This window comes from Dinoponera quadriceps, unplaced genomic scaffold, assembly GCF_001313825.1.
Source record: "Dinoponera quadriceps isolate SergipeBrazil2010 unplaced genomic scaffold, ASM131382v1 scaffold1146, whole genome shotgun sequence".
Classification (NCBI taxonomy): domain Eukaryota; kingdom Metazoa; phylum Arthropoda; class Insecta; order Hymenoptera; family Formicidae; genus Dinoponera; species Dinoponera quadriceps.
Genome location: NW_014555229.1, coordinates 104268 through 117830, shown reverse-complemented (window position 1 = coordinate 117830; position 13563 = coordinate 104268). Strand labels below are relative to the sequence as shown.

Sequence of the window (13563 nt, the reverse complement as noted above, 5' to 3'; positions counted from 1 at the left end):
CTCGAACTGTGAACCGTTAAGAGAAGTATGAATGAATGGCTGAAGGTGCCCGGAAAACGAAAATGAGGCTATTAGAGACTAAGTGGAGCGGCGCGAGCGTGTTCACATCTCGATATCGGTATCACGTTGTCGCGTAATTTCTTCACGAAGTGGAAAAAGAAAAAAAAGAAAGAGAGGAAATTCTCCGATTACTGTCGCTCGCTCGGGAGTACCGCATTCGATTACTTTACGCTCCGTTTAGCGATGTGACTCGTTCGCTCTCTGTGTTATTCGTTTTTGACGATCTACCGAGCTCTATCCCGGCGATAATGAAACGATTCGGATGGCACGACGATGTCTGAGTGATCTGGTATCTTTTTCTGACTTCTTTTTCTTTCTTTTTAATGACAGCTGCTCCGTGCGCGCACACAATTAGGCCACACATATCGGCCGCTCATGCAACGCCAAATAATTGCAGCGAAAACCCTGCTGAAACAAATTAATCGAAAGTGTCGGCAGAACAACAGGGGGACATTAGTGGGACGGCGGGGCGGTGAGAGAGAGAGATTAAAAATGAGATACCAAAATTATTGTATAATATACAAGTGGAGATGTGAGAGAGAGAGAGAGAGAGAGCTGCTTCGACAGGCGAAATGTAAATAATCCGTTACATATTAAAAATTAAAGCAAGCTGAGGTAAATAATTATTGAAGAGAATCCGCAGACGGTTCGGCCTCCAGAACCTGTGAGTGGAAGTAACAAGATGAGACGCAGAGGTAAAAAAAAAAAAAGAACGCAGTTTAGTGCACACGCACGTCGTTCGCGCTATTGCGAAACGCACGTCCGTTTACGTTCGTAAGCCGAGATGATGATGATGGGTTTTTTTATTGTTTGCACTGAATCGTGAATCGTGTCCAGAATCATTGTGCCACTATGATAAACAACAACAGCGACAACAATAACAACAACGGTTCTCTAGTCAGCAAGGATAGGATCGACTCGACTGAGCGCGTATGGATATCCGCCTGGAAATGAAATCGTGCGCACGCACCACCGTCGATCCGACGATGCATACTTACATGAGAACCAAAGAAAGTCCGTTGTTCTTTACGACGGTGAGAGGCGTTACTTGGACTCTACGTTATTAAATAACGTGTTTCATCGAATTCAACCGTCGGCACTGAAATCCACGTCTCTCTTTTCGCGAGATTCTTTGTAATGTATAAACAGTGTTTGCCGGTATCTAGATACAATTATCTAAATAATCATCCATATGAATAAATAGATCGTCTTTATCTATCTAGATGGGAGAAATATGGGATCTGCGTAATTTTTATTATAAATTCTTATAAAGTCTCATGAAAACACTATCATCTAAAAAATTATCCAGATACGTAGCGTTACTTATCTCATTTTTCACTTAGATAAATTAAAAGCAAAATCATCTTCAACTCATCTAAGACGCATTTTTCAGATTTTCATCTCATCTTCGTTTAGATGAATTTGAAATCATCTAAATAGCAAATCTAAATGACAAATCTGAGGCAAACACTGTATATATACTATCTGTTAAGATAATCACTGAATCGTTAAACGAGCAATTACACATTCGTTCATTCCGCCGTTCGTGACGAGGTAGCCCGACACGGCGGTATTCGCTGTTTCTCGAGTAAGTTACGTATAAGCAATTATCTCTAATAACGTAATGAAGTAATGCGTTGTTCAGTATCAAGGCAACAAACAACGCTTCAGAGCGCGAAAAAACGCACGAAGCTCCTCGAAAAGAGAGGGGGAACCGTACAGAAGACTTCGTTTGATCGACCGGGTCTACGATGGATACAGTAGATCTTTAACCTTTTGCTCGAAGCATTAAAGTATAACGTAATTTCCAACAAAAAAACGTTTCCAGCGCTATCGGACATCGCAGTTATTGAGATTTAAGGCTCCTGATAAGACCCGCAGCCGTCCTCATTTGATGACGTCAGAAGCGTGAAAACGGATGCCGTGAATTCTTTACGTTCTACAATTCAAATGAGAAAATATACGCCCACGAAGTGACGTTTGTGATCGATTCAGCACAATTGTAAAGTTGCAAAATACCGACAGAATTGTGAGAAAAAGAGGTTGGAAAGGGAGGTTCCGCGTCAAGTTAATTTTGCGACTATTCATCGATCGTTCGGGTGAAGGAAAAGTTTTTATTTACAGGTGTGCCGAATCGACCACAAGTGTCAATTAGTGGATGTATCTTTTTATTTGAGCACAAAACGTGAGAATTCTCGACATGCGTTCTATCCGCTTCCGGCGTCGTCAGACAAGGACGTTACAGCGAATCGGCAGGAGCCTCGAGCGTTGCTACAACTTTTGGCAGCGCGAGAAACAGCTTTCGTCGGGAAATTCGTTACGTTTTATTGCCCGGAGCAAAAGAATGAAGACTCACCGCACTCAGAGCGCGTTCGGGGAGCGCGCTATTAGCGCTAAAGTCTCGTTTTATCATCGTCGAAACATTCAACGAGCGATAAAAACTAAAGAATAATAACTTTAGCGCTGATGACTCGCTCTTATCATAAAACCGGACTAACAGAGTCCCATTCCTTAAGTATAACGACATCAAACATTCCTAATCAGACACCCAATTGCGCCCGAATATTCATGCCCGATGACTGTCGACGTCCCGAAGCAGCGATCATGACGCACGAATATCCGGAAACGGCGTCTGATTAGAGGAAATGTTCGGTGTCATCGTGTCTGGGAAATGGGACCGCCGCATTCCAACGGAGTTTTCCGCACGACACCGAAGCGTTCGTACGAGAGGATTTCCTCATAACTATGAACACGATATCACCGAGAGAGGGCCCGGGGTGAGAGGGAGGGAGGGAGAGTTGTGAGTAATCGGCTGCGATTATAGCGAGTCCTAATGGCAGCGCCGGCGAAACGGTTCGCCGACGGATGGTTAATAATAATCGAGTAACAAATCGATCTCCTCTAGGCTGAAGCGTGCGCCCGCAGCATTAATATCAACGTTCAGTCATGCTGACGAGAAAAACCCCCGGAAACAACGAATGCGCAGCAGTCCCGTGTGTCTGTTTCATCATCATCATCGTTATTATGATTAACAACATATTATTATTATTATTATTAATTATTTGGTTTTACTTTGGCGACGTAGCTCCGCGCTTAGGATCGATTAACGGCTGCCGCCTGCTCTGCCAGCAGAGTGAAGCACGGCCCCTCAACCCCACCATTTCCCGTTTACCGCGAAAGCGCGCACACTCGTGTCACTTACCAGATACTATCTTGTTGGCGTCCGCGATCACTTTCTGCCGCTTTTTCTCCGGATCGTCCAGTTCGTCGCGCGTTTTTTTGCTCATCGTGTCGGCCACGTGACACTTGTGCGTGAGATAATCGGCCATCATGTCGCCGAGCTCTTTCTCGTCGCTCGCGTATTTGGCTTTGATGGGGGTCGAGGTTCCGTTGAATACAGTGCCGTTTGTGATTGTGATGTGCTGTTTGGCTGTGAAGTGCAGAAAATGTGTGTAAACGACCAGCGGCAACGGTAACGGAGAACATGAGATGCTTAGACAACGACCGACGACGATGACGTTGATAATGTTGATGAGATGCGAGACAACGAATTCGTGTGAGACGAATGCGGGGGGCAGAAAGAGAGAGAGAGAGAGAGAGGTGGCCGTTGTGTAAAAAATATCGTACACCAAGCGTTGACTAACGTGTCCTTCTAAGTAAGCGCGAGTAAGGTGCACGGTTTGCGCATTGGTATGCGTATGTACATGTGTGTATATATATATATGTGGGTACGTGTGATGTATATATGTGGTATGTCCACACAATTTGCTTACTAATAATAGAGCGCGTTGTGTGTGTCTCGGCGTGTATGTGTCATTCATTCGAATGCTGCGAGCCGTGACGCGTCACACGTTCTCATTGCGAGAGATGCGTATATTGCGGCACGATGGGGCGAAGAAGATACAGTGTAATTTTGAGAAAGTTCCCTTGTTCGGACGAATCGCGTGTACGCAATACAAGAGCGCAATGCAAGAGCGAGTAAAAGAAAGAAAGAAAAAAAAAAAAATTGCATCGACACGGAGAGCCGAGTTACACTTACTTCGTTTGTCGTGCACGTTGCCGGTGATACTGAGATCCTCGACCGACTCGGAGTCCTGGAACAAAGAGAATCGAGAATTACAAGAGTCCCACGCTCGCGGAAACGCAGTTATTCGAGCAAATTGCCGATACGTATTAAGAGAGGGGGCGGCTTCTGGCTCCTCCTTTATGCGAAAAAGCCGCCCGGAGATATCGCACGGGGGACGGATCGTATCTCTCTAATTTTATCATCACTATGCGTACTTAAGTGTGCGCCCCGATGATAATTCTCGACGCTAACGAAGAGCCGATAAGTGAAAAAAAGAAAAGTTTTTATCCGTAGACGCTCTACGGTATGCGGATGGTATTTGTAGTTGAACTGTGATTTGTACAGCACGTTTGAAAAAACGTCGACCAACTTCTGCTGGGATATTCTCGAAGATTCAAGTCTCGATATTTATAGTCAGATTTTACATCTTCGCTATTTTTCACAGCTGAACCGCTCCTATGCCCGATTTATATGCATCACGCTCAAAATTAATATTTGCCACTCAGGCAGTTAAACAAAGTTACAAGGAAGCATATTTTTTCTCAATAAATAATAAATTTATGCAAGAGTTCTTTAATATCGTCATCGATATTCCCGGGATTTCACAGCACGACTACCTCGACGGTGAACACGGCACGTGAAATTTTCTAGATTCGCATGAAACACACCTTCATTCTGTCAGGCTCTTCGTAATCTGGATCCATCTTAGGGTCCATCGTTGCATCGCGACGGAGCGACGTATTCCGCGACGGGCCCAATTCCTCCTTCAGCGAGTCGAAGCCGGGCTGATCTAATCTGACCCGCGCAACGGCCTTCTCCACGTCGTCCGTCACCAGCTCGACGTTGAAGATACACTTGTTCACTATATCTTCGCGGCCGATCTTGTTGAGCGCCTTTTCCAACGTATTCCCTGCGAAAAGGACAACACACCGTTTTGTCATCATCTCGCGCGTTTTCCCCCGCGGCGATCACCAAACTCTCGCAATTCTCATCAACAAATACAGGACACAACATATCTTCGGTCACTTTCGAATCACCGATATCCTCGCGTTTGTATTTCGCTTCGCACAAACCTGAATTCGGCGAGCAAGGACATCTCCGGAATATCAACAGCAGCTCGCTCGTGCACTGATTCTGACTTTCGTACTCTTGATACAGAGATATGAACATCGTCCTTCTCTCTTTTTTTCTTTTTTTTAATTTTCTATCTTCGTTTAAATCCAAGTCACGATAAAGTCTACGAACTTCCGCACCTTCCGCGAGAAGGAACGAAGAGAAGGAAAAAAAGGAAATCAGGGCGCGAGGGAAAAGTGAAAGCGCCCTTTTTAATACGAACGGCCACCGGGACTGTGGGACGACTCGCGACGAAAACCGGCTTGAATGAAGAACGAGAAGAAGAAGAGGTAAAGTCGCGCGAAGGAGGACACTTATATCTTCTTAATCACTTTCGCTACTCGGCGCCGCCGATCACGTACTATGCCCACTGACTGCTTGTTATTTCTGCCGATTGCAGAAACTGCCGCGAGGCAATGCCATCAGCGGGGTTAGGGGGAGGGAAGGGAGGGACTGTATAGACTTATGTCAGGCATAATAATGCACAATGAGATCATCATCTACGTAGCTGGGTTGAGATTCCTCGCGTGTGACTCAACTGTAGCGCAATTAATTGACCTTGTCGGGGGAGGAGGGGGGAGGGGAATGGGCTTTTTCTTATTTAAAGTTAAAAACCCATGAGACGTGGTCCACCGGTCGCCTCTCATTCACCAAAAGCTCGGCCTCGTGCGTAGGCACGTACACACATACACACACAACAAAGAGAGAGAGAGAGAGTGAGAGAGGCGTTACGTAATCCGGCCATAAAACTCACCGGTGGCTTTGTTCCCGTTGTTCTGCCAGATCTTGAACATCGCAGCTGCCTGCTGCGCCGGTTTATCCGGGTACTCCTGCTTGATCAGGGCCACATCGTTCGGCGGTATGTTCAGCTCCTCGGCCAACTGTTCCCAATCCGTGTTCAGCAGATTGGCGATGTCCGTCAGACGAATAGTCGCTCTGTGGATGGCGTCCGGTCTGCCTGGAAAGGGAGACACAGCGAGATTCGTCAGATGAGAATCATCACCATAATCCGGCTTTAATCGCTGGCCGAAGTGCTGTGTGAAAGACGGTATGTGTGTGTGTGTGTGTATGAGTAGAAGATAATGCTTGAGCGACGGATACGAAAGATACGAGATCACGAGGATCGGTGGAGGACTGGATTGTTGTTGATGGAATTACGTTCGAGTCTACGCGACTACTGTGTTGTTATCGTCTGTGTTGGTGTCGTCATGCGTGGGAGAAGGGAAATGTCTGTTTTTCACGAGACCGAATCTGGAGAGTCGAATACGCGAGACGATTGTGTAATTTCAGCTCGAAGTAATGAGCGAAAGATTATTAATAGAATAGAACGCTCTCCCAATGATATTTAGCAGTGTACGATGTTTCCTAATTTGTAGTTTTCAACGTAATATGTATCTATTAACGAGCTCGATCACCTACATTACACCGGATTGGTGAATGTTGAAGGTTGCTATACACGAAGTAGTTACTTAACACTTAATAATGATATCGTCGCGTCATATTTGTAGGAGAAAATTATTTTTGCAAATATGAATTTACATTAATTATTTGATAAATGGTAAATTAATTATTTCATTGTCAGAAAAGTGCTCATGTTACGCCACAGTACTTTGATATTTTTCGCGTAATTTTTACCTTTAGTGTGAAATAAAATTTGTCTAATGTTCAGAAGCTTTACAGAGAGATATTCGATAAAAAAAAGAATGAAGACGAGAGATAATTAAGAAGTTATTCACGGTTGCTTTAGTGCAATTAGAAATCCTAATTCCTATACCGAACGTGCATTACTCTTAATGGCCTTTACAGTGCATTCTGACGTTAATGCGATGATAAATTTACGATTTACATGCTCTTCAGGCAATTTCGACTTTTTGCAATCCTTAACGGACTTCTCTCTTACCTCGAAAGCAGCCATAAAACTTCTTTAAAGTGAAAGAGATCGTTAAAGCAATTATGTTCGATAAATTTACGATTTGCCCTCTATCCAAGTAATTTTGATTATTGCGCTGCAAATATTAAGGATTTTCCCTCCCCTACTTCATCTGGCAAACTCGGAGAACGGATTAGGATATCATGATTTATGCGTTCATAAATATAGGACGATGCTATTATAAAAGAGGCGATATCTCGGGCGGCGATTTAAAGCGGACGATCGAATTCGCCATTTGTGCCCTCTGCTTTTTTTACTATTAGAGGATGTCCTGGTCGCTTACTTATTCCACCGTCGCGCAGGAAGCTGTAGTTCTTGGACAGCTCGAGCAGGTCGAGCTCGGAGACCGCGGTGTCCGGCGAAATCTTCTCGGGCAGCAGGATATTCAGCGTGCAGATCGGCGTCTGCGGCAGCTCGCCACGTGGAACTTTCGGCTCGCTCATGAACATGATGCGGCCCATCATGTCCGCGGCGTCCGGGTCCTTTATCCTCGCGGTGAACGGCACTCGGTTCTCCTTGAACGCCCGGAACGGCAGCTGGAGCTGCTCGCCGGTCTTCAGCACGGGCACGAGATTGCCCGTGAACTCCATGTACTGCGTCTTCCCCTCCAGAACCTGCGGGCAAAGGTTTACGATACCGATTCGAACGTACGTGAACGGTCTCTCACGGAGAATGTCACGGTCGCCGACGTATGCAGCAACGATGATCTCGTCGTTGGACAAATTACCTCATAAAGATAGACACTGAAGGCTCCGGAGGTAAACAAACGGTAAAAAAAAGAAAAAGGCCGGTGATGCCGTCATGGTTTATTAAATCCAATCGACGATTAGCTCGAACGAAATCGCATCGGCCAATCAGCCGAACCCGATCAATGCGGATTGGCCGGTTGCGTCGAGTCAATCGTCGATTAGATTCACGTCATGATAGAAATAGACGTAAGAATCGTCATCGGACGGGTTAAATTAAACTGATCGACGTAATTGTATCCCGGATCCAAATCGACAATTCCGGCCACTGCGGCCAGCTGTCACAGCAGTAATTCGAAACGATCTTTCATCTTGCATCATTCTCGAGCGAAAAATTCAGATTCCACAGTTTATTGAATTATTACACACGCAAACGTAGAAATTTCTTTCTTGAAGCGCATACAATTTTTTTCTACCCTTTTTTTCTGTGCAGAATCTTTGCTTATATTTTATGTTATATGTTTTTGTTTAAACAATAATCGCGACAAATTTCTCAAATTTCCTTCTTGCACTTGCTTCTTGAGAAACATTAATATACCTGCATATAGAGTAAATACATTTATAGATATTTCAGTGAAAGCATATCTGAAAATTTACTGGGAGGGGGGAGGGATCACAACCAGAATAAGCGGCGAGAGAAATGTGCCGACAAAAAGTTAACGTAAGTCATTTCCCTTCGAATTCCTTGCAGAAAACTTGAGCGAGTGTTGTAAAAAAAGAAAATATCCGAATCACCTCAACGTCTCTGCTCTTGGCGACTTCCGTGAAGTGTTCCTGGTGCTCCAGAGTCTTGTCCTCTTTGTCGTCCGTCATGCAGAACACGCGTAGTCTCGCCTCCATTGGATCCACTCGTTTCGCGAACACCACGAACCTGTGCGTGAGAGAGGAAGAGAAAAACACATTAGAAGGGACACATCGCTTTTACCTGGCTCGCACTTGCCGAGCCGGTAATTCCAAGTTCACGTGTGCGTCGCGTAATATCATCGTCGTCATCATCGTCAGGGCATGCGTTACATCATCCGCAGGGCAATACGTACTTGGCCATGAACGGCACGTGAGTTGCGTGCGTGTACAGTTCCGTGGCCATTTTCGTGGCCTCGGAGATGTTACGGCAGTCCATCAGCCAGAAGCGTGCGGAGACTGTAGTGGTGAAGGAGACGCAATCTTTCACGAAGGTCAGCGGCGTCGAGCCTGTGACGTCCTCCCAGACTGCCCGAGTCTGACCCCCTGAACGACATACATGCCAAGTCCAATAACATTATTAAAATATGTCCGTGTTGCAAATGCGCAAATGGCGAGAGTGAAACACGTGTGTGTATATGTATGTGTGTGTATTTAAATGTACGTATGTGTAGAGTACTTCGATAATCTCGCACGACCGGAATTAAATACGAACGATAGACAGGTCGGACGAGAATCAAAGCTGACCGCAAAAAAAAGAACAAAAAAAAATGACGCTTGACAACAATCGGCAATAACAAGTCCGAGAAGCACGTCGTATTTAAGAACGGTCGTTGCAGCGGTGCGCTGACGCCAGGTGCTACTTATCAATGTGTGTGTGTAATAATAAAAAATAGATACATCGGTCGAGAGAGATAGAAATAAACGACCGAGAATGGTAATGCTTGCAAAACGAAGAAGAAGCGCTATCCGAATCGTGTGAGAGGCAGTCGTGAGTGTGTGTGTGTGGAAGTAGAAGATAATATTTAAGCGACAAACGGAATGTACAAAAGACCACGAAAGAGATTGTTAATCGAATTACGCTCGAGTACGCGCGTCTGTTGTTATTGTTATCAGAATAATATATCGTCGTCGTCGTATGTGTGTGTATGTGTGAAAGGAAAAATGTAAATTTTCGCAGGCGAGACCGATCCGAAGAATCGAAAGATCAATCGCGAAACAATTGTGTGTGTGTAATCAGAGCTCGAATATTTCACGCGCGTTGTTGTAGCTGAGAATACGATTATTCACGATCGCGACTTTGAGACTGGACGAGAGAGAGAGAGAGAGAGTCCAAGTGGGAATATTTAATGTGTATGTGGTATCGTTAAAACGGCGCAAGTCCCGCCGAATTATCACGACTAAAACGTGGAAACTATCACGGAGGAACGCATTATATTGCGGCAGCCTAAGATACACATATCTCATGAGCAGACACAATTTCATGTAAACGGCGAGTCACTAATGCACAAGATCGAAGAAGCGATTTACCAGTCAAACGGAACGTGGTGCTGGAACAAAAACTTGGCAAGTTAACGGCTCACACGATGGGCTAAGGGTAAGTAAGAAATGTGAGATCTACGGTTAATTGATAATCCATACCTAAATGACTCAATCCTAACAATATGCAAGCATTAACAATGAATCACAACAAGATATATGTATACAATAATGATACTCAACGCAATGTTTCTATGAGACATGCAGCTACCATCTCCCTTTTAAATCTCTACCCGAAAAGGTCCTCGGGACGCGTCCCTCGCGTCGCGTAAATACGCGCGTCGAGTCGTTCACAACGAAAACAAAAAAAAAAGGGTGAACAACAAACATATTTTTCAACACACACACACACACACACACACATGTGGAGAATCGATTCGTCGAGTCCTCGAGGTGAGAACGTCACAATGAATGCCCGTTGCACATCGTTATCGGTACTATCTTGCCACGCAAGCCACGAGGATTCGCTCCGGACCGTTGCTGCTCGCCGCACATACAAGAACCAACACGAGTTGCAAAAGTGCTCTACTACCATTTAAGCAACCACCACCACTATCATCACCGCCATCACTATCCATCACCACCATCACCTTCTCGTGCAACAAAATATCACGATTTGGCAGTCCCGACGACCTGAGAGAACACAGTCGAGAATAGCCCTACTCCGTACTGCGTTCATGCCTGCTAAACTACCAAAGTCGGTACTCGAATGCGCATTTACGGCGATTCGGCAAACACGAGAGAGCATATATATATGTACACCGAAGGGACACATGTAAAGAAATATATATATATGTATATATATAGATATGTATATGCGGCTTGATATACGTATGTTAGTTTTCGCCGTCTATCGGTAAGAGATTCTCCAGTAAGACGGTACGCTGCTCTACAATGTTACGTGCAAGCATATATTACCAGTTATGCTGCACAGGAGCCTCAAGGTCGGTGCGTCCCCGGAGTATTGGTTGATCATTCCCTTGTTGGCCGCCTGTGGCACCGGGATAGTTAAGGTTATCGGTTTGTGGAACTTTCTTCGTCTCGGCTCGACGGTAACGATCGGAGACACCGCCACTCTGTTCCCGAGTAATTTGGCAACGAGATCCGCGGGTATCGGGTGTGCCTGCACGTAGTGCAACGATAATAGCCGTAAGAACTTTGTTCAGCCTGATAAATAACTGTTGTAATGAAAAATAATAGAAAATAAATAAATGAAAATAAATAAAGATGAATAATAAGAATAAAAATAAATAATAAGCTTAATTAACGGTAATAATGGCAATAATGAACTAACGACCAGGTTAACTATACAAAGAGAAAGTTTCTTTAAAATTAATAATACCTTTTCAAGTGAAATAAACTTAACTTTTGGAATAGAGCAAACAAATGAATGTTTGACTCAACAAACAGGATTGTTTCTTCAAGCAACGAATATCCTTACGTCAAGTAATATATTTCATTTGTACTCTCATCCAAATGTTACAACAGTTGCCACAAGCAATAAATTATTTGGAAGATGTAACACTATGTTAGAAAAATATTAAAAGAATGAAAAAACTTCGTTGTTTCGACGAAACGATATTTAACACGGGTGAAATAAATTACTTTTTATAAAACGAAGTATTATTTCATCTAAATGATACTGCGTTTCTTATCAAGTAACAGGTTTATTCTAGTGAAACAACGGTATTTTTACCCAAACAAAATGATATTTAATATTAAATTACGCTGTTCATATTAAACAGACCCAAGTCAGAGAAACAGGTCTAGTAGATCTAGAGAAACTTTTTTTCTCTCTGTACGGAAGAAATTGGTGTGCCAGGTTTCAAATTAAGAATGCCAGCAAGATACAAAATGCTACGTTGCGATCATTAATTCATCCAATGTATTGAATCATCAAATGAATTATTGATCCGTTTAATGAATGAATGAATGAATGAAATAAATAATTCATGAAATCACGCAACGACTGTGATTCAAAATCGAGCGCGACGGCGGCGGGAGTAAACGGAGGAGATACCTGCAGACCGACTCTGATCTTCTTGGTAAGGGCCGCTTGCGGGAAGACAGCTTGTACTTGTGGCACAGCGGACGACGACACGGTGCCGCCCTCGGGGCCAACCGCATGGACCTCTTGCCTGATACGAGATACCACCGCGAAGTAATGTGGAAAATCTACGGTGAGTATCCTAACGATGCGTGACGTTTGGAGATCTTCCAGCTGGCTTAGCTCTGGAAAATAGCGATACATTATTAGTGCGACAATACCGTGCTCGCACGTATGCGCGTTCAAAAGCTGCGTGAAGGGAATAGGAGATGAGATCATCGCTCGAGACGCACCTTCTCCCTCAAAGCTCTCGTTAAGCACATCTTGGACAGCCTCCTCGCTGGCTTCCAAGGTGTGCTCGCGCCAGGTCTCTCCGTTGTCCGATCGAAGAATCACTATTTCCCGCTCCTTTCCGCGCAGCGACGCGAAGTGTGGTACCTCTATGATAACAGGGCTGTACGAGAAATAATTAAGATTCAAATTAACGGAGGTCAAAATTAACAATTGCAATTAACAAATGCATCATAATTACTTTTATCTTTCAGTTTGTCTCTGTAATCTGTTAATTACTTTTTTTCTAGAGAGAGATAAAGAGACAACAAACATTGTATTCTCTCTCTCTAGAAAAATTCAAGTAATAAATGCATCTTAATTAACTTTATCTTTTAATTTGTCTTTTTTATCTATTTGTATCTTTAATTTGTTAATTTTTTCTAGAGAGAATGCAAGCCAATAGAAATTGTCTCACGTCCTCATCGTAATAATAATAATAATTCCCTTTTCAGGTAACAAGAATTTCTAAAGAACAAGTTAAAGATATCCTTAAACACGTCTAAAGGACGTCCTACTTTATACTCTTAGGCGTCTTTAAGATGCCTTTAAAAGCTTTTATCACCTTGAGCGTGAAGAAAATAAATTCTCACGAATATGCGAGACGTACCCTAAGAATTTTGCACCCACAGGCCCCAGTTCGAGGATACGGCTGGCCAACGCCTCCCCCTCCATCAAGGGTGGTGGATTCGTCAATTTGTCCCTTCTCAAGTATCTGCATGTGACACGCATAGGCATCGCGGCTTTGCGCGGTGGGACAATCACGCGGACGCCGCTGTGCCTGCATCCGCGCATTGCACCACCTCTCGCGTCCACCAGGAAGGAAACCAGGAAGCTGAAGAGATTTAGGACATCGGGTTATACGACTGGGGGGTATTGACAATCACGAGGCACCGCGTTACGAGACAGTATTGCAGAGAAGAAAACAAAGTATTTGCTTTCGGGATGCTTAAAAAAGACACGCAGTCCAAATCTATCTCTTACGTATCCAAATAATAGATATATAAATATAAATATATATATAAATATAAATATATATATATATATATAT

At 44.0% G+C, this 13563-nt stretch overlaps 1 protein-coding gene across 24 annotated transcripts in view; it reads right to left on the bottom strand.

The window, feature by feature from the left end:
- Positions 1-13563, bottom strand: part of LOC106743577 (ankyrin-3-like) — a 116212-nt gene that overhangs the window by 27361 nt on the left and 75288 nt on the right. For all 24 annotated transcript variants that reach the window (XR_001374377.1, XM_014617565.1, XM_014617566.1 and 21 more), the window contains 11 exons: positions 13123-13347; positions 12476-12636; positions 12156-12367; positions 11054-11258; positions 8953-9142; positions 8651-8786; positions 7453-7783; positions 5994-6197; positions 4795-5036; positions 4100-4154; positions 3263-3490 (listed from right to left, as the gene is read on the bottom strand). Coding sequence is in view for 23 of the 24 variants with exons in the window: in XM_014617565.1 (XP_014473051.1) it covers positions 3263-3490; positions 4100-4154; positions 4795-5036; positions 5994-6197; positions 7453-7783; positions 8651-8786; positions 8953-9142; positions 11054-11258; positions 12156-12367; positions 12476-12636; positions 13123-13347 (2189 nt within the window). In the remaining variant the exon portion in view is untranslated. The remainder of the gene's footprint in view (positions 1-3262; positions 3491-4099; positions 4155-4794; positions 5037-5993; positions 6198-7452; positions 7784-8650; positions 8787-8952; positions 9143-11053; positions 11259-12155; positions 12368-12475; positions 12637-13122; positions 13348-13563) is intronic.